Source organism: Corylus avellana, chromosome 1 (assembly GCF_965113065.1).
Source record: "Corylus avellana chromosome 1, dhCorAvel1.hap1.2, whole genome shotgun sequence".
NCBI lineage: Eukaryota > Viridiplantae > Streptophyta > Magnoliopsida > Fagales > Betulaceae > Corylus > Corylus avellana.
Genome location: NC_142490.1, coordinates 23,296,383 through 23,318,247, shown reverse-complemented (window position 1 = coordinate 23,318,247; position 21,865 = coordinate 23,296,383). Strand labels below are relative to the sequence as shown.

Sequence of the window (21,865 nt, the reverse complement as noted above, 5' to 3'; positions counted from 1 at the left end):
AAGAGAAGTTCTATTTAAGGACCTAGGATCAACCTTAGGTCCCATTTCGCCTCATTTATGAGACCCACCCACATAGAAATTTTTTTGGGTTCCATTTTTTGTGCACAAGAGAAATTCTATTTAAGGACCTAGGATAACCTTTGGTAGACCCACCCCTACGCAGAGAAAGAGAGAGAAAGGAGGAAAGTGTAATGCCCATAAAAATTAACAAGTTAATTTTATTTGAAATAACTATCGAATTAGTATATAATTACATGAGAGTATCACAAAGAGAGCATAGCAGAGTGGGGGAGGGAGTTACGACTCCCTCCTCCCTACCCCCTTTTTTCCTTTTCCCTTCTTAATTCCTCCATTTTCTCGCTTCCACCATAGATCGATCAGGGCGTGTCTTGGGGTTGATTTTTTAGCGGCGCGTGGCTGGCCTGCGGTGGTACATGGAACACGTGAAGGTGTATTGGGGTTTTGTTCTTGTATTTTTGTTGTTTTTAAATAAGAATGTATTTTCTCTAAATCTACTTTTTGTAACGATGTATGTGGTGAATTTTTATTCGTTTTCTTAGATTTTGTTTTCAAGTAAGAATAACAGAATTAGTTTCTGGTTGGTCTTTTATTTTCTTATGTTTCTTTTTTTTTGGGAGTAAATTATATAGACCTATGACGGATGAGTTGTCAAACATAAAGAAGAATTGTCACTATGATAAAGGCATTGATTAGGATTGCAATTGATAAAGCACTAGTAGAGGAGATAAAAAATAAAAATAAAAAATAAAAAATAAAGGGAATCAAGGACCTAGCAGCGGATGGAGACGTGATTTGCCAGAATTTGCTATATATCTGAAACTGATTGAAACAATGACTTTTCATGAATATTGTCTTGTAATAGTTGAGGGACTATTGTATATATCCTAGATAATGTAATTAGAGATTATTCATCTTAGTCAACAAAAGCCCAAGAATCGTGCCTAAATTTTCATATATGATAAGAAAAGATTGTGATGTGGGTCAAGAAAAGATATGAAACAAAAGTCCAACAATCAGGTCCTTGCTTCCATTTATACCTTGAAGGCCTTAATGAGAGAAGATATGTGTGTTCAAAAGGAAAAAAAAAAATGTATAATATGATTCACTTCCTGATTTAGAATTATTCTACGCATGTCTCACTATTTCAATCATAACTTTCGGATCAAGCATCGGATTAAGATGAATGTTTTTATAGGGGAATGTTTCATATTTATTCATTGAAAATAGATTAAGAGTATAAAGCTCTTACATCAAAGAACATACAACTATAATAAATCGTAACCAAAGCTATGAGGTTACAACGTCATAGAGATAAATATAAAAATCTTACAATCAAGTCCTATCTATGACTTCAACATCCGCTAACCCATGTCCAAATTTCAGTTATAGAACATATCTGCTCTAGGCAGACTCAATCTAATACATAGATAGCCTATATTCCTAACTTTTATTTTTCCGGCCATAAAAGCAAAACCCTCACACCGAAACTAATACTTTTAGACCCAAAGGCCAAGGTAAAAACCTTCACCTCAAAGATCGCTCATGAAAACAGATTTAAGGAGAAGTCAAACCCTTATTTAAAAAAAATAATAATAAAATAAATAAAAAAACAATAAAAAAAAAAAAAAAAAAGCAAACAGCTACAACAGCCTAGGCGAGGGAGAAGAAGGGCACTGGCTGGCGTGTGGTAGACGAGATGGAGCTATTTTGCGCTGATGGGTAGCTAAGGAGCTGGGGAGCACAGTGGGCCGGCGCGTGGCTAAGTGAAACTAGTTGAGGAGACTATATCCAGATTTGAAAAACTAGATCTAAAGTCCAACCGATTCCGGAGAGGTGAAGAGCGGCGAAGGGCGGTTAAGGGCGGACGGAGGCAACACAGTATAAACAAAGGGATGGCTGGATCAACTTATGTCATTTAATGATGAACTCCGTTTATGTATAAGTCAATCATTATAGGATCGATCTTGTAATACATTTACTCTTCCTTGTACACGACAAGCGACCCACTTGACTTCTACCGCAGTAGCCCTTTCCAGAACATCTGGCACAATTCTTTTATAAGATTTCCTTTCACCGGAACTCCGATTGGCTTCGCGTATTTAACCTTTTTTCAAACAAACCTAGAACAAAATCTCTCTCTCTAGGCTCTCTAATTTTGCTCTCCAAAAAATACGTACAAATAAATGGCAAATTAGTTTGCTTAAATAGAAAATAAAACATAACAAAGCTGCCGTGTCCGGACATGGCTAATCTGGGGTCCGAACATGGCTAGGGTTACATATGCGTAACCTAGTGATGTCCGGACATCCAAGTCTTGTGTCTGGACAGGCCATATAAAATGGCTTGCTGGAAATTGGGTCCGGACCTCCCCCTCAAAATGTAGTTTCTGGAATTCAGGTCCGGACCCAGCTTCTGGCGGTCCGGACAGACATTCTGGAAATGTTGTCTAGTCTTGATCAACAGTTACGATTGACAGGCGTTTGTGGTCCGATTGAGCTAAATTTTGCAGGAACGTTCATGACACATGAATCTACATTATGAACGGTGGAGATTGCATTCTGAGTATTCTATATTAGTGTTTAAGCCTATGAACAGTAGCCTCTGCATTTTAAAATTGAATTAAGCCAACACAAGAACTAACATATAGGACGTACATCACTAGTAGCGTGCGCCACCCGAGGTCGGATTCGGTCGGGCTGCTAGTGTTATGGACGGTAGCGTACAATGGTTGGGGCATTGACATTGTATTACAGGTCCCTCTAGCGCCAACCCTGTTGAGAATGTGTAATATCTCAGATAGACCATATATACTAGTTATGACCTATAAAGTATTAGTTTTTTACTTTAAAACACTTAGACAATTGCCGTCGGGGGTACATCACCCTTATACTTTTATGGCATATTAACGGTGACAATATCTCCTTTCAATATTTATCAAAAATGCACATTAATAATAATGGACTCATGTCATACTCCATTGTGAGGTTTACTTACTAAGTCGTTAGACTTACGCGGTTATTACTTTTATAGGAAGCCTATTTCTAGAACCAAAGAGAGGTACGGTTGCCATTATAGACTTTGCTTTAAGATCTCCATGTTGTTATCATGTTTGCCTTATATTATTGTTAGTTGCTTCATGTCTTTAATTTAAGGATTATACTTGCCCCTGTAATGATTTATAGATTTTTTAGATTTATTTCACATTCTTATGCATTAATTGTATTGATTTTGATAATGCTTAGAGGGACGATTCTCTATTTAGCCACCAGTTGGTTAAACTAGAGTAATTGCCAATAACCCGGCCAAGCTGGTCAAGACCAATTTTGGGGGCCTTACAATATCAGAGGCATGATCCTCCAGAGTAGTTGCATTGAATTCTTTGCATCCTTTGCCTCCTCGTAGGCTCGGATCACATGCTATGCGATTTTTTATTTTTTTTACATGTCCGCATAAGAAAATAAAGAAGAGAGATTCGAATTAATGATATACGCTTCGAATTAATGATATACACTTCATGAGGCATTTGGGCTCACAATTCAGCTCAAGTTGGCGAGTGGATGCTCAACATATTAATTATTATTATTATTATTTTTTTAAAAGAAATACATTTCAATTTCATTGATAATAATCACGAGCATAAAGCTCTTACATCGCACGAGCACAAAACCCTGAAAATGCAAATTTTAGCCAAAGCTATAAGGATACAACATCACCTAAAACCTTCGCTAACCTATGACTGGTTTTCAATTGAAATAACAGATCTGCATAAGACAGACGCAATCCAATGCATAGGTAGCGCAAATTCTTCCTCGACCCAAAAGCCAAGATGAAGTTCACGTCCACAACTCGAAGGTTTGGACTAAAATTCACATCCACGACCTAAAAGATCTGGACCAAAGTTTAGTTCACATCCAAGCAAGCAGATCAAGTGGCCAAGCCTTATTACAAAACAGAAGCAAGAAAACCGAAATAAAACGTTGGCGAACCAAAGAGGCAGGGCCTTATTACAAGCAAATAACAGGAATGAAATGCATACAGGGAAAAAACATGAACAAAGACAATACAAGGAAAATAAAACAAACAGGAACAGGCACACGCAGCGTGGATGCCGATTGTGCACTCGCCGGAAACCAACACTGGAAGGGAACGATGGAAGCTCGACGCAGTGGGGACGCGGAAAAAGCTCAAAACAGTGGCCGGAGGGTGACGAAACCGATCGCCAGCTGGCCGGAAAACCATCGCAGCAGGGGACGTTGAAGCTCATCGCTGGAGGGGCACGAGGAAAGACCCAGCATCGAACGGTAGGCAGCAGAGCGGGCGGAGGAGATCGGCGGCGAATACAAAACAAAACAGAGAGCCCCGCTAAGGACAAAAGTGGAACAAAGAGGAAGGGGCGGTAGAGAAAGGGTAGGGAGGAGGCAACTTGGGCCAGAAACATCAAGTAAACTACTAGCACCCAGTGCAAGGACAAACAAGGGGGAGGGAGGCAACAAATGGCCATCCCTCCTCCCCTCACCATGGGGGAGGGGGCTTACCTGAGGCTACGGTGCTAGAGAGAAAGTTATTTTTTGTCTTATTTAATCTCTCTTATATATTAATTATTATTATTTTCATTACTTAGCAAGGGATTTCACTATTTTAAAATGCCTAAAATGCCCGTAAAAGTTAAAAACGATACTATAAGAAATAAAAAATAATGAGGTCAAATTAGTATTAGAAAGAGCACCATATGTCACAGAGCATCGTATTGACTATCGAGTATTAAAATTAAAAAGAAATAAATATGAGGCAGCGCCCAGGTTTCTCTCTCTCAACCGTGGGACTTTCTTGCTTCACAAATTCGAACCTCGCGTTCCCTCTCATTCCCATCAACGATCACTGGCAGCCAATCCCAACCGCTCCACCGTTCAATTCCTGGTTTTCGATTTCCACTCCGACTTGTCTTCCTCTGGTAATTACAGTGTGTAAGAATACATTGAAGCAAATTACAGAACTATGAGACATGGGTTTTTGTTTTGAAGCGTTGGTTTGATCATAATCATGTTATTTTTGGATGGGTATCTCGTAATTTATGTTGGGTCATAGGCTGTTGTGGTTTTCTTGGCCATATTTGTTCTGAGTTATATGTTATAAGGGTGATATTTGTCTTGGTTATACGTGCTGTATGTTTTTGGTTCAGTTGGTTAACAGGAAAAATTAATTCTCAGAAAATCATGTTTTGTGGATTTGAATTTATTATTATTTGGGTTGCTTTTGCTGGAAAGGTGAGAATGAGAAATTTGTGGTCTTTTAATGATTTCAATACGTTTTTTCGAGAATACAACTAGAAGAATGGAGATAGAACGATGATGTTGGCGCTTTCACATAAAGGATGACTGATTTAAGAGAGTTAGGATTTTTAACATGTTAAATTAGATGCTCTCTAGTTGATTTCTACTACGCTCATAGCAATATGGCATCCAATGTAACATAGCATACCTACTAGTCGAAACAAAGCTCGTCTATTTCATTATTATTATTATTATTATTATTATTATTTTTTATGTTTGAGCAATAGATTTCCACTCACTTCTTATGGTGTTGGGTCTTTGTTTATTAGTAATTTTAAATCTACTATTTGCAATTACATGTAAATCTTGATTTTTTCTTTTTTTTTTTCTTAAAAAAAAAAAAAAAAAAAAAATTCTTTTCTCATGTCTTAGGAAATAATATACATGCTCATCTATCCCAGTCCAAGACTGATGCAGCTTGTTTGAATTTATTTGGGGATCAAATCCTGACCACTAAATCTGTCTCTCTCCCCATGTCAGGTCACCCAAAGGGGGCATTATGTTATGAGTGTTTTGAAATCTCTAATCATTTTACCAGTAACTTTACTCAGTAAGTGGTTAAAAGTTGATAAAATTATTCAACAAAGGTTTTATAGGTCACTCATTCCTTTTTTTTTTTTTTTTTTAAAAACAAAATTTCTTTTTTACTTCAAATTTATGGAGGACTAGAGATTAAGCCACTGCGGGATGGTGTTAGGGCTAGAAAGCATGCTTGTTGTTATTTGTTTCCTTTTATAGGTGATTTTAAATTGGTAATATAGGACTTCTGATCTAACTTGAAATCACCTGCGTTAAGCCATCTGTTTTGCTTAGGAAAAAGGAGGTAGGATCATGTTTAAATTTAGTTTAATTACATTTAGCATACAATCTTTTTGACCATTTTTTTAGCATACCTGTTATCAATTTGGCAGATTTTTTGGTTGCAGAATCATGAAATGGATTGTCATACTTTTGGATCTGAAATTTTTATGAAAAAAGTATATGCTCAAATCTGTTTCTCTAAATTTGAGTAGTCTGGCTACTAGGCTATATTTTTGGACTAGACATGTGTGTATTTCCTTTTCTTATTATTTTTTTTTTCATTTATTGACAGATGAACTTGAACTTCACCTCATTCTGTCATTACAGTGATGGACCTTGAAGGCAGAAAGTTTGGAAGGGGTAAGAAGCTTAATAAGCTGCTTATCTGATTTTTTGCTGTACTTGTGTAGTTAAAGTCCTATAGATATTAGATATATGACATATGGTAATTTTCTTTTTTGGAAATAGATACTGTATTTTCCTTCTAAACTTTAGAAATAGGACAAATGTGAAAGGGTTGTGGAGTTACTTTATTTTAACATGGGAGTTTTGTCAAGTTGCTCATCGCAATAGAGCAACAATGGGAAGAAACTGTCTTTGCCATTCTTACTAGTGGAGATTCTGTTGATTCTTTGTATCATTTTAGTGGTTATCTTTCCTCTTTTCTTAATTATGTCTGGACAGAATGTCTTGATCATACCCACTACGGTTATTTAGTCTAAATCTTAGATATATGGAAAACTAATTCTCTCTTTGCTTTGAGAACAAGGGTTAAAGTTGATTGTTTATGTTCCCGTTTTGAGAGAGCTATAGATCCACATTCTATTATGTGGAGGCTGTTTCAACAGTTATGTAATGGTTTCTTTGTTTTGATATGCATAACATAAAATATGGAAGGCTTATCAGGCTTATCATGATATGCATAATCCAAAATATGGTATTTTTTACATACTGGATGGCCAATAATTTGGTTGCCTTTGGGCCCTATTCATGCATGTCCACATGTGTTGCCTTTTAAGTGCCTTCTCAACATGCAAAAGAATCATGAACCACCAAATGTTTATTATAACCAACAAATTTCTAAAGGCTTTTGTTCAGATAATTTCTCTATTCGCATGAGAAAAATATGATCAATCATATGCGATTAAGCCAATATTTAGACAACTTGTAACCGTTCCTTAATAGGCTTCTAAATAATTCTAGTTTAAGAATAAAAATTCCTACTACAACCTCAAAGAATGTTGCATCAATCATTGCTATTGGTCGGCTGCCATAGGAAAGATCCTCACCATGGATAACCCAAGGAAACAACATGTCTTAGTGGTTGATTAGTGTTTTATATGTAAGAGAAGTGGGGAGTCTGTGGATCATCTTATACTTCATTATGAGATTGTTAAGCCCTTTTGCAATGCTATTTCCAGTCATGGTGGGTTAACTTAGGTTATGGCCTTTTCGCTTGTTGGAGAGGGTTGTGTAGCTGTTTGAGTGTAGCAGTGTGGAAGATGATTCTGTTATGCCTAATATGGTGTCTTTGGAGGAAAATAAATGATAGGAGTTTTGAAGACCGCGAGAGAACGGTGGTTGAGCTAAAGTCTTTCTTCTTTAATACTCTTTACCACTGGACACTTCTTTAGACTATCTTAATTTGCCTAATTTTCATTATTTTCTTAATCTTCTTAATCTCTTTGGCTAGGTGTATCTCTTGTATACTTCATATGTATTTGAGTTGTGTCTTAGCGCCTTTTTAATGATATTTCGATTACTTATCAAAAAAAGAAATCATTTCAAAATTAGAGAATCCTTTGAAGTATAATCAATTGAAAAATTCGTGTGATATGAACTTAAAAGATAAACTAGTTAGAAAAGTGAAAAGCATAAACCATATTATCCTATCCTCTGCAATACTAATTGAAAACACAGAGTAACCAATATGGGAGAAAGAGAAAGGAGGGAAGATGGGGAATTGGGGGTTTACCTTAGAGGTCAGTGGGCCTTAATGTTTTTACTTTTGAGTTGGTTGTTATTGACCTGTTGCAAGCATGATTGTTAACCTTGTGTTGGCCTGGTCAGTTGAATTGATGAACTGGTGATCCAGTGATGTATATGGTAAAAAGGGGTTTATTGGTATTTCTTTTTTCAAATATAATGTTTAGATTGGCCAATTTAGGGTTTTTTATATAGGGCCTCGTGCAATATCTCATAGGGTTAAGTCCTCCACAACATGATGAATCTACGGTTTTTCTAGCAGTCCAATGTGCTTTCTTGTCTTTGGATTATCATTTATGAGTTGTCTTTTTACCTTGTCATATCTTCTATTTTTTATTTCAGTTGGGATCCAGTCTTATGTAGTTTCCATATCAGTGGAAGATTTTTAGTTGCCATGCAAGGCTACTAGTTTTTAAATGTGGTAAATTTTAATCAAACATATCAGAATGGGATTCTGAGTATTTGAGTGTTAGGTTGTCCAGTTTCTTACCTCTTTACGAAGCTTTGCTTTTTGTAGTCTGCCAGTAATGCCTCCCATCATTTGGTTGCCTCCTTCCAGTTATTCTCTCTCTTTAGTTCTCTGCAGGCTCTATTTTAACCTCTCTGCAATATCGCTCTATTTTGCTGTTTTCATCTTCACATCAAAGCAGTCCCTAGAATGCTATCCTGCTCATGTTTGTCATTGTGATAGCTATCTACTTTTATGCCACATTCTTTCCTTTTGCTCGACACCCTAAACTTCAAATTTTTCTAGGCTATGCTGCATCACTTGCCCAGTAAGCTGGTAATACCCAGGATAAATAAAAATAAAATAAAATTCGAAAAAATAAAAGACAAGAAAAATAAAATAAGTTGAAAAATTTAAGGAGAAATAAGTTTTTTAAGCAATTCGAAAAATTTAAAGAAAAATAAAAAATAAATGTCAGTAGATTGAGATTTGGGGCTTGATCGTTGGAGGCTGCCATATGAACAACATGAAGTGTTTGAGCCTGCCACGTGAGCTTGCCATGTGTCATTCGGGTGACATTTCAACATGCCAAGTCAGCACTACCATGAAGGCAAAACTGCACATGGCACCACGTCAGCAAAATGTGTCCAAGGCCGTGTCAAATTAGATGCCATGCTAGCAAAACCGCTTACGGTGCCATGTCAGCAAAACATGTACAGTGCCATGTCATACCACGTGTCAGTCAGATGTTATTTCAGCATGCCACACCAGCAAAACCGTGTCAAGTGCCACGTTAGCATGCCATGTCATCAAATCATGTATGATGCCATGTCATGCCACATGTCACTCGAAACCTGAGTTAGCCTGCCACGTGTCACGAGTTGGTTTTGCCACATCATATAACTCGGTTGACTGAGTGTATTGCAGTCGACTGAGTTAATATTCACTGCCAGATCATCATAGTTGTATGGCAGTCGTATGAGAGTCTGCTAATATCATTTCTTAATCAAAAAAGTCTCATTTTTAGTCATTCAGTAAAAAAGGATTTTCTTGCATTAACAAAAGAGGGAAAATCTTAAATTGCTCATGTACACATACAACATGGTTACTTGCATTTACATATTGAACCCTAGACTCCCAGTTCCAATTGTAAATTGTTTAAAAAAAATTACAGTAATAGGGGACAGAGACTCAGGAGAGCCAGATAACTTGGACTACTATCATTAGAGGCTGAGGAAGACACATGCTTTGTTTGTTAACGTTTTTTCATTTTCCCTTTTTTTTTTCAAAACTACTTTCATCTTTATGTCAAATTTTAATACATTTTCAAACAAAAAACAAAAAATATCCTCTAAAAAACATTAACAAACGGAACCATAGTATTTTGAAAACCCAAACGTAGCTTCACAGAGAACTGGTTAGGGTTGGGTTGTGATAGTATTGTTTGCTTATATATATATAGTTTTAGAATGTAAATATGAAAATATAGTTTTAAGAACCGTGAATAATGTAATAGTAGAATGTAAGTATAACAGAGTTGTACAGTTATGTGAATAAATAAATAAGAGGTCTTTAGTTAGTGTTCTGATATTATTCTTACAGTTACAGTTCAACTAATTTTCACTGTTGTTTTTAAAGTCTGCTTATAGTAGTAGTGCCTCATGGTATTCATGGATGTGGGAAAAAAAAAAAAAAAGGTGAAAAGTTGGGGCGTTGCAAAGCCAGTATGGCTCTTATGATGTCTGGACAAGTGATTAAATTGGCCAGAAACGGTCACAATGCAGTCCAACCATGGGTTTTAGCTAAAACTGGTAGGAAAGCTGATTTGGATTAAACCAATAACAATTTAGACAGAAAGGTTGGTGTTAGGAGGTGCTGAAAAGTGGTTTGAATGCAGTCCTAGCTAGCCATTAGGCTTTCTTTGTTCTCACTACAACTTACATGATTTTGATTATTTTTGGTTATTTTAGCATTAGACTACTTTTAACATGATGGTATGACCTACTGACCCATGGCTGTTCCAATGACTTGGTGAGGCACCATCTGCTGGTTGATGTTTTCTCTGGAGTAGCTATGTTGAATAGTTTTTCAAAACTTTTCTATCTTTATCATTTTGCCTTTTCTTCTTATTTTACTCCTTTGTAACTGTCTTGTCGAGGAGTCTAATTCTAGGTAATTGATATACTTGAGAAACAATGGAAGGCTTTGTGTCTCTCAGTGAGATACAAAACAATGCCCTTGCCTTTATATATTGGTGTACATTATCTATTTGTTTATTTATTTTTATTTCTCAGAATCCTTCAAGTTTTCTGAGTCACTGTTCATTAGAGCTTCACGCTGGAAAGAGTGTCTCGTGAGGTTTAAACACAGTGATATAGCAATTTGAGCTTCACTTAACCCTTCTGATCGTGAAATGATCACTTGGAACTTGGAAGCCTTGAGAAGTCAACAACTCAAACATATTAGAATTTTTTTGTGAATGTGTCCTTGTCTTTTGATTATTAATTGATGGTTTATTATGATTCCAGCTTTCATTCTTTATGCTTAGTCTTTGATGATATTTTTTCCTTCTATACACGAGGAAAATAAAATGGTCAACTATTGTGGGGAATGGGGATTTTTTCATTCTGTAATGGTAGCCTGCATAAATGACTGAGTCAGCCAGTTACTTATCAGAAAAACAGAAAAAAGGGAAAGAAATCAAGAAAAGGCTTAAAGAATGCAATGGTTTGGAGGGCAGCCACTGTGGTCCTAGTGGAGTGACCTTAATGGCTTAAGACAAGCCTTTCTTGCAGCCCTAGTTAACTTTTTTCTAAATGGTCATAGGAGTTCATGAAAATTTGTTTTCTTGATGGATTTGTAAGGGACTAGCTATTAGGAATCATGCTACTGGAGGAGTTTTGTATTTTCTTTATTCCCCCTTCCAATTTTCCTTCCCTTTATAAAGTTCAGTTTTCATTTAGATTTCATATAACCAAGGGCCCTTTCTTAATAATCAGGGCCTAGGGAACTTGGTGGTGCTGTTGATCTCATAAATCAGTTCAAGCTTTGGCCTCATCATGAATTCTTTTGCAAGAAGTCACTTCCTTTGTCAATATCGCAGACTCACTATCTAAACAATGTGGTGGGAGACACGGAAATCAGGAAAGGAGAGGGGATGGAATTGGATCAGCTCTTTCTGAATATTCCATATAGTAGACAGAGAAATACACATATACATGCTTTTGATTTGGATGTGCTCAGCGAGGCCTTTCAGATGAGAGAGACAACTCCTGTCTACCTGCCTGCTGTAAGACCAATTCTACATTTGTAACTGTATTCTATAATCCAACCTTGTCTTTCTCTTACCTAAAATTTTGGTTTTCCTTTGTGATTGCCTTGAGCTGGATGATTACATTAACTTTCTGACTTGAGCTATTCTTGTGTGAATTCAGTGACATAATTGTGTAATTTTGTATGGTGTGAACAGGCTGAGAAGGGGATCTCTACTGCAGTGGTGAAGTCAAATAGTGACTCCAGAGACAAGGAGAGGAAGCATAAAAAGCATAAAAACAGAGACAAGAAGAAGGACAAGGATCATAGGAAGCACAAACACCGCCACAAAGATGGAAGTGATGATAAGGACAAGAATAGAAATAAGCGTCATGATTCGAAACAGCAAGACAAGGTTTCCATATCATCTCTTTTCTTGTCATATCATGAATGCGTTGACTTCAATCAATCTTCCTACTCTTATTGGATGAAACATTTTCTCTTAGGTGATAAAGTATGGGATCATATTACGTTATGAACCACTGTTTTTTGTGTGTATGTGTTGGTGTGTGGGGGGGGGGGGGGGGGGGGGGAGGGGGGGGGTGCGGGTTGCGAGGGGTGCATATCCTCATTAAATTAAATCTAGTGTCTTCCTGTTGAGAGGCCAACTCCTACAGTCTGGTTCGGTTCTTACATTCCCCACTTTTAAAGAAGCACCAACTTTTGAATGCAATCTATAATTTATTTTCTATTGATCGTTCTATTGTGCACATGTAATAATTAATTAATAAAGAGGTAGCCTGGGGATTGTTACAAAAATAAAAAATAAGAAGCCTATTCCGCAATTAATTTTAAGCCGAAAAATGCAGTCTTAAGCTTAAACCTTGAATGGTAGCATAGTTTTATGTATTGGATCTAGGATTTTTCTTGAGTTAGAGGGCAATGAACAACTTCCCTTTTATTTATTTATTTATTTTTTTTTTATATAGGTTATCTCAGTAAAACTATTGGATTTACATGTGCTGCATCTATTAAAATGTTTTAAGCATTTTAAGAAACCTAGATAATAGATTTATAAACCTTAACCGAGTTGATAATTCTACTTTGGAAGTGTAAACTATACCTTCATATTGCTTATCGATTTATAATTGCCAAGCATTCAATGTGATAAGCAATACAAAGGTATAGTGTTCATATATAATTCAGTAGCCTTTGAGCCTAATGGCACTTCCACCCCCTATAACTACTGTGGTGGTTAAGGTTGTGCGTTCAAATTTGCATCTGGTGCATGAGTTAAAGAGCAACCAATATATATATGTGTGTGTAAAACAGATTAAAACTAAATTGTCCTTCATTTTCTAGGGTGAAAATACACAAAACTAATGAAATCATAAGAAAAACGGTATGCAGCCCCCAAATGGATAGCACTGATAAGCAAAGCTTATTCTCTACAGTTTCTGCAGAAACAACGCAAAGAAAATGATCATTCAGCCACAAACAATCAAGTTTTGGTACCAAGCGAAAAAAAAAAAAAGAACAATTAAAAGGGTAGAGCTTCTGGTCAGTTCGCATATCTCCAACTAGCTTGTGGAGTTGGCGTAAGCTGTTAAAATTGTGTGATAAGGCTAGACATTATATAAAATTTGAGGTTGGCAATGGAAAGGATATTTTCTTATGGTTGGATTGGTGGCATCCCACAGGTGTCGTCATTGAAAAGTGTGGATATCGTGTGATTTATGATGCTTGTAGCCATATTGATGCTAAACTTTGGAGTGTGTTACACAATGGAGTGTGGCTGTGGCGGCCTGCCAGATCTGAAGAACTGGTGGGAATTCAAATGAGATTGCCTGAATTCTGTTAGGAACAGAGGATAGGCCAGTTTGGTTGCTTTCCAAAAATGGGAGATATGCTAGTCATGAAACTTGGAATGCAATTTGAGTGAATAGCCCTATTGTTGACTGGTGGAAGGTAATTTGGTTCCTGCTAGCAATTCCCAAGCATCCCTTCATTATGTGGTTGGCAATTAAGAATCGTCTGAGAAAGGGTGATCGATTAATCAAACGAGGCTATAAAGGGTTCGTTGTTTGTTTGTTTTGTAGGAGTGAAATGGAATCTAGAGAACATACGTTTTTCAAATGTGGCTTTAGAGCCAGAATTTGGAAAGAATGTATGGCTCTAGGTGTACTGTTGCTCTTCCTTGGACAGAACGGGAGGATGTTCTCCACTGTGCTGTGCAGGAGTGGAGGAATGAGGCCTTGAAAGCCAATATTTGTCGATTGGTGCTTTGTGCATCATTATACAATATTGGTGTGCTCATAATGAATGAAAGTATGGAACCGGCCCAAAACAGAAGAGCAAATTATCAAACGGTTTTTGGAAAATCAGAACCAGGATTTGGGGGAAGGGGAGTTTTAAAAGATGTTATGAGAATTTTGAACTCTGCCGGATCTGGAATACCAATGAAGAGTTATTGGTATAGGAATTGTTGCTAGGTTTTTTTTTTTTTATTTTTAGTTGGCTGTTTCTGCATATTTTTGGTTTTTGCAGTTATTGTTTTGCTGGTTGCTTTCTGTGTACTTGTTTTGGTGTCTTCTGCAGTATGTGTGTTTCAGTTTTTACTGAAGTGATGTAATCGTGTTGTTTTGGTAATGAAGTATTCATTCATCAAAAAAAAAATATCTTGTCTCGCAAAACACAAATCTTTGTTTCCATTTTGTATGCACACACATATAGACACCGACTCTTGGTGCAAAGATTGAGAAGTGATGTTTATTATATAAAGATTCATGGTTGAGAAAATCTGAGATGAATTTTGGTGATATAGAATTCTTATAGAAAAGTCTTTTAGAGGAGAGTGGTGGCTGATTTTATTTTACTGATGCGAAAAATAAACAGCAAAACAAAGAGCGGTTTTTTCTTTACTTCTCTTTTAAACTCACTTTAATTTATTAAATAAACTCGCTCTCTCTTAAAATCTTCTTGATTTCCGCCTAACCCTTTTACAATCTTTCCCTAATATTTTAAAATAATCTTAGATTTTCTTTCTCAAAGTAATTGTTGGGGAAATTTGAAAATTTTCTGAAGACTTTAAAAATGTTTAAATTAATCCCATTAAAATTTCATTAATTTATTAATTTTTTTTTTTTTTTTCTTTTTTGTTTTGCATGATAAGTCTTGGACATATAGGTTCTTCTCGATCCCCACCTCATCCCTTTTACCATAATTTTCTAATATTTTAATTTGACCCCTGATTTTGTTTCTTAAAATATTTAGAATGTTAAATTGATCCAAGAACTTCATCAGTTTTGATTGGTTGTGGCTGTGCCCGGTTTGCCATTGTAAGTTGCAAGTCCTTTCATGTGAGATAAGAGTTCTCATGCAATGTATATCTTAGTATATAACTTACAATAGGTTTCTACCTGTAAATTGTTATCCTTTACATGATTATCTAGACTTCTTGTAAATCCTATATATATTAATGAAAGCCACATTAAGTGGTACTTGAGCATTATCAACTTTAGCCAATTGTTTTAGCAATCTTTTATGGTATCAAAGCAAAAATTAGACTAACTTCTTTTTGCCTCCATGGAAATTCCAGCCAATTCAACCGACTCCTCCACACACAATGTCATTTCTACCACCATGCCTCCCACGCTTCCCATCCCAACGTGATTCCAACCATTTCATCTCCTACCAATATTCCACCTCCTACCAATCCACCCCCTATTTTTACCATACCAAACATGAACCATACCCTTTATATCAAGCTCAACAAGGATAATTACACATCCTGGAAAACCCAAATCTTGGCAAACCTCAATGGCCAAGACGCTTATCACTGGTCCATCAACGGGTTTCACACCAAGTTATTCCAAATCCCAACACTGAACCTAGAGAATTCGCAACAACTGTCAATCCCGAATTCCTGCTATGGACTCAAAAGGATCAAATGATCAAAATGCTGAGGATCATTTGATCCTTTTGAGTCCATAGCAGGAATTCATGATTGACAATTGTTGCGGATTGTACAGGTTCAGTTCTGGGATTTGGAATAACTTGTTGTGGAACCCGTGATGGTCCATCAACGAAGTGATAGGCGTCTTGGCCCTTGAGGTAAGCCAAGATTTGGATTTTCCGGGATGTGTAATTATCCTTGTTGAGCTTGATATAAAGGGTATGGTTCATGTTTGGTATGGTAAAAATAGAGGGTGGATTGGTAGGGAGGTGGAATATTAGTAGGTGATGAAATGGTTGGAATCACGTTGGGAGTGATGGGAGGCGTGGTGGCAGAGATTGGCAGAGATGACATTGGGTGTGAAGGAGTCGGTTGAATTGGCTGGAATTTCCATGGAGGCAAAAAGACATTAGTCTAAGTTTTGCTCTGACACCATAAAAGATTGCTAAAACAATTGGCTAAAGTTGATAGTGCTCAAATACCACTTAACGTGGCTTTCATTAATATATATAGGATTTACAAGAAGTCTAGATAATCATGTATAGAAGAATAACAATTTACAGGTAGAAACCTATTGTAAGTTATATACTAGGATATACATTGCATGAGAACTCTTATCTCTTATTTAAGTGTTTGTTCTCATCTTGTATTGTAGAGTCCTTACTGACAGAAACTGAGAAACACTTTGTGGAAGAATTTTCTTCATTAATTTGAATAATACACAAAACGTTAGCTATATACATCAACCCTAGCAGCAGAAAAGGAAAACTAATTAGGTTATTTCAGATCCCATGATTTATGGGATATTCTAACATAATAGGACACTAAGCAAATCAGCTTAATTCTAGAAATACAGGCCGTTACAAAATTTCCTAAAATAGCTAACTATACATGTATAGAATACAAGTCATTAAACACGTTTTCCCACACTTACCACACCTCTTCTCTTGATCACTCTTATCTTGAAGAGTTTGAATTATCGATAGGTTAGGTGGTTTAACACTTTTGTGAACTTCATGAATTAGTCTAACTTGAAGAGTGCCCAAACTACAACCTGAAGTTAAATTTTAAATCCTTTCTTTTAGCATCTTGAATGGCCTAATATAGCTCTTTTAATTTGTTGATTCAGAAGAGGAAGCATGAAGGAAATGGAGATCTTTCTGATACACGCAAACATCAAAAAGTCCAGGTAATGAAGGGGACTTTGGGATAATCCAGTTTGGCAGGAATGTTCCCTGGTGCTCATTCCTTTTTCAATCTTTGTGCTTTGCATTTTACTTGCAATTTTGGTAGTCTGATGACAGTTCCTTTCACATCAGAACACTACATTAACTGTAACGGGAAAGTTAAAGTTGAGTGGCTGAAAACATCTCGCTTGGCTTGGTTGGATGTTACTCTATGTTCTCAACAACCTTCAGGTACGACTTACACACTTAAAATCTAGAACAATAATCAAGAAAACTACCAATTGACCAAAGTATATATAAACCAAAATTCTCATCCATGTACTTTAGCTTTTGTCCTTTAGAAGTTTGTAATTCTTCTTGATATTGACTGATGTGAAATCTAATGCAAAAGCAGTAAAAATATAATTTTTTTTTTTTTTTTTTTGTCTTTATTTGAAATGAATTACATACTTGTTTTAGAGTACTAGAAACAGACTCCATAAATCTCATTCATTTCCCTAAATGCAGGGAAAGCTCTTAAAAAGCCCACTACAACAAACTCTATTAGTGTTCCCTAAACCAAGAGAACCAAAAGTGTTACCCGAGATTTAGGGTAGCACTTTTGCTTCCCTTACCATTATTTTATTTAAAAAGAGGTTCTCTATTTCCTCTCTTTTTCTCCTAACATTTATTTGGAAGAATATTTAAATGGTATAGGGAAAAGATAAGGGAAGTTATTGTTATGGTTTCTTAAATTTAAAGAAAATTGAAGGGAAGTTGCTGCTAGTGCTCTAACTTGTTTTGTCTCAGCATTCAAACTAGCAAGAGGGCATGTGTAGCTTCTGTAAACAACTACACTGCCTGAGACAAAATTCTCTTTGTTTAAGTAACTTCCATCTTACTCAGGATGCCATAATGCAACCACAATGTTTCATCTGTCTCTTCCTGATATGCATACTGCAATAAGGCAGTGGTTTATCAGTTTTTCTTTTTGACTCATATTGCCCTCTTTAAATATGTACAAAAATTTTACCACTTGATTCCATCTTGTTGGTGCCCCAACACTGTTGTTGGTTAGGAATGGATGAGCAGAAAAGCTATATGAATTTTAGGATTAGTTTGAAAAGCCTTTATTCATCAAAAACATCTCCATGCTCTTTGACTGCAATTTTCTTCTCTTGATGCAGACAAGTGGCAGATCATGCTGAGGGAGCAATTGAAACTGAGAGAGATTATTGTTTGATGCAGTCTTGTTAGCATTTCTTTTTGCAATTTTCAATGGATGAATCTAACACTGTATGAGATTACAATTCATGCGCCGCAGCTTATGAGCGATAGCTTGGCTTAACCTTGAAAATTGCAAGATTTGGATGTTGGAAGTTTTTGGATAAATGAGTCTATTTGAAAGTGAAGATTAAAAAAAAAAAAAAAAACTGTCATTTTGGGTCACAACCTTAATAAGTTTTCGTCGTTAAAGATTATTTTATCGTTGTTTAAATTTAAATAACAATAAAAATAAAGTAAATTTACATTGTTTAATGCTTAAACGATGATAAAAGACATAATTTTATGGTCGTTTTATGTAAACGACAAAATTCTCGTCATTTAGTCATGAAACGACAAGAACAAAAAGATGTTCTAGTCGTTTACATAGAAACGACAAAACTGAGATATACGAAAAATACGTTCCTATTATCAAACACCAAGCCGCCCCTCTCTTTAGATCTCTCTTTTCCAAACAGCCAAGCCACATGATGCCATTGCCCATCTTGAACTCGACAGCCCCCTACTATTTTTATGAACCTGCCAACTATGTACCATTTTTATGAAATATTTGTGCGATGTCTGATGTTTGCATTGTTTGTATTAGAATATCTCATTTTTATGGGGTTGGTTGGCATTAATGCCAATGAGTCAGGCCAATTATTAAAGCTCTCTTGGTTGTCATCATTTGAGCTCAACTTCTGTCGTTTATATCAGAATTTTCCGCACACTAGAACTCAAGATATTTTGATTCACATGCACCTAATCTCAGCAGCGGGATGCTCTTGATCTTCTTGACGAACACAGAGATATCAACTAAACAAGAAAAGAAATTGTTCTTTTCTTGAGTCTGTTGCAGTTAGCCACCAAAACAAATTGTTCTTCTTTTCTTCGAATCTTGTTTCACCAAACTTCTGTAAAATAATTCATTGAAGTACAAAATTACTCTTAAATTAAAAATTAAGATTTTTTTTTTTTTTTAAGAAAAAAAAATAATATAACAAGAAAAGAAACATTGAAAGAACTAGTGCCAGCCGTGGGTTATCAGACCAACAACCAAGGTTTCGGCAACCCATGAGCTAAGGCCAGCAACCAAAAAATTGGTCGTGGGTTAGGAATATTTTGAAAAGGGAAATGTTAGGTGTTCTTCTAGTGTTTTTTTGATGTCCTTTCAATTGCGATGTGACTTTTAAAATTATCGTTGAATTTGAGATTATCATTATTGACTTTTAATCTGTTAGTGATTTTAAAAGCCACATCACAGTTGGATGGACATCAGGAGAACATTAGAAGAACACCTAGCATTTCCCTTTTGAAAAATAAGAATATTTTGAGATTTTTTTTTTTTTTTTTTAAAAGCTCATTCTTTCTTTTTCTTTTTTATAATTTATTTTTTATTTTTTTATTTTTTATTTTTGTTTTGTTTTGTTTTTTGTTTTTGTTTTCAAAAATAGGAATATTTTGAGAATTTCCTAATAGAGGGGGTGACATTGTAAAATTTATAGACTTAGGTACCTGATATTGAATTTTTTTCTTTTAACTATAAAAGTATGATTGCAAAAGCGCTGCAACATCTTAAAAATAATCTTAAAAGTAAGTGAAGTTTCCTATAAAATAAAACTAATTTTTTTATAACATAAAGACTAAAAAAAAAAAAAAAATTCTATAACATATATATAAAGATGTAAATGAGCTGAGCTCAGGCGAGTTGTGCCTGCTCAAGCTCGGCTCATTTAAGACTTTCACGAGCTCGAGTTTATGTTGAGTTTTAAAATTTGAGCTCGGCTTGGCTCACCAAGAAAAATTCTCTGTGCGAGCTCGGGCTCGCCTACTAGGCAAGCCAAGTACTCGAAACTCGGCTCGCTTAGCTAATGCAAACTTTATTATTATTATTTTATTTTTTTAAAAAAAAATCTTTTAACTTAAACCGCTCATCTTCCCGGATGAGACAAATTGAATTTAATAATATTTGTAAAAACTTTTTACCTCCCAACTAACAAATTGAGGGCAACATTGTAATTAATATATAAGAGAGGCCTGTATTGCATCCTTTTTATATAAGGGTAAAAATGTGGTTACGATTAATAATTATTGGCTAAAACTTAAAATCGCTAACCGTAATCGCTTAAGCAGGGCTGGCTCAATGTTTTCTAGGGCCTTAGATGAAACTTTTAAATGGGGCCTTCTTTTTTTTTTTTTTTTTTTTTTAACATTTATATATTAATTAAATAATATTTATTTTAATATTATTATTATATTTAAAGTTCTCATTTTTATTAATCCTTACAAAAATAAACACAACAATAAATAAATCAATTTTTTTTTTTTTTTTTTAAATGAATCAATCCAAGAACCGCACCAAATCACTGTTAACCACATGTTCCAAAACTGAAGCATACAAAAGCAAACTAACCAAAAAAACAAAACAAAAAAAATCCGCCATACAAAATTATATATATATACCATGGCAATAACTTCCTTACTTGATTCTTTGATACACATTTGTTTCAAACAAAACCCACCAAAAGAATTGACAAAAACTCACTCAAAACCCACAAGAAAAATCAAGCATAGAAATAAACATTACAATATATATATATACTTTTTTTTTTTTTTTTATATGAATCCTTACCTCATTGATACATATGTTTCTCTCTCTCGCCTAGCCTCTCTCTCTCTTTCTCTCTCTTCATCTCTCTCTATCATGTTCTGTTTTGAGTGAAAGTAAGGAAAGAGAAAAAAGAAGATAAGATGGGAGGCGGTTGTTAGTGGAAAAGAAAAGAGAAAAGAAAAAGAAAGGAAAGAAAGTGGGTGGTTAGGTAGGGTTAAAATGATCTTTCAATATCAAATAATTTCGGATGCATATGTAGATATGCTATTTTTAAGTATAAGGATATTTGCTTTTCTGGGTTAATTGGTTTTATTTTACCATGTGCTTACTATATTGGGGCCTTATTAAATTGAGGCATTTTTTAAATTATTTACTTATCATGATTAGAGGCCTTAAGTTTTTATGAAAAAAAATTGGGTAAAGTCCACATACCCTTCTCAAACTACCACCTAATTGACAATGTCCCCCCCAAACTTTTAATTGTGGCAATGTCCCCTCCAAACTACCAAAACATTGTCAATGTCCCCCCAAGGCTAGTAATAAGACAAAAATGCCCCTATAGATTTCTCAATAAGACAAAAATATCCCTATAAATTAAAAAAAAAATGATTTTTTTAAAAAACGAAAAATTTTCAATTTTTATATTAAAAAAAAAATCGATTTTTTTTAAAAAAATTTTTTCTTATAAAATTGATTTTAAAAAAGAAAAAATTGGCCAAGTTTGGATTTTTTTTTTTTTTGTTAGTTTTAGGTCTTTTCTAGAAGTTTTCGTATTTTTGTTTATATTTTACTAAGGGTAATTTTGTCATTGGGGGGAATATTGACAATTTTTAGTAGTTTGGGGGAAAAATTATCACAATTGAAAGTTTGGGGGGGACATTGTCAATTGAGTGGTAGTTTGAGGGGGTTATGTGGACTTTCCCCAAAAAAATTTTAGGCCTAATTAAAAAGGAAAATGGGCCCTAAATTACAAAAAAAAATTATTAAAAAATTTTTTGGCCAAATTTTTTTTTTGGGCCTTATTAATCCGGG

The 21,865-nt window shown here is 35.2% G+C and overlaps 1 protein-coding gene across 1 annotated transcript; it reads left to right on the top strand.

The window, feature by feature from the left end:
• Positions 1-4,794: 4,794 nt before the first annotated feature.
• On the top strand, positions 4,795-18,292 carry LOC132171962 (mediator of RNA polymerase II transcription subunit 19a). The gene is made up of 7 exons (XM_059583382.2): positions 4,795-4,972; positions 6,445-6,512; positions 11,586-11,875; positions 12,056-12,253; positions 16,923-16,982; positions 17,113-17,211; positions 18,147-18,292. Exons 2-6 carry the CDS (start codon positions 6,482-6,484, stop codon positions 17,155-17,157), a joined length of 624 nt encoding a protein of 207 aa, XP_059439365.2. The 5' UTR covers positions 4,795-4,972; positions 6,445-6,481; the 3' UTR covers positions 17,158-17,211; positions 18,147-18,292.
• The last annotated feature ends 3,573 nt before the right edge of the window (positions 18,293-21,865 follow it).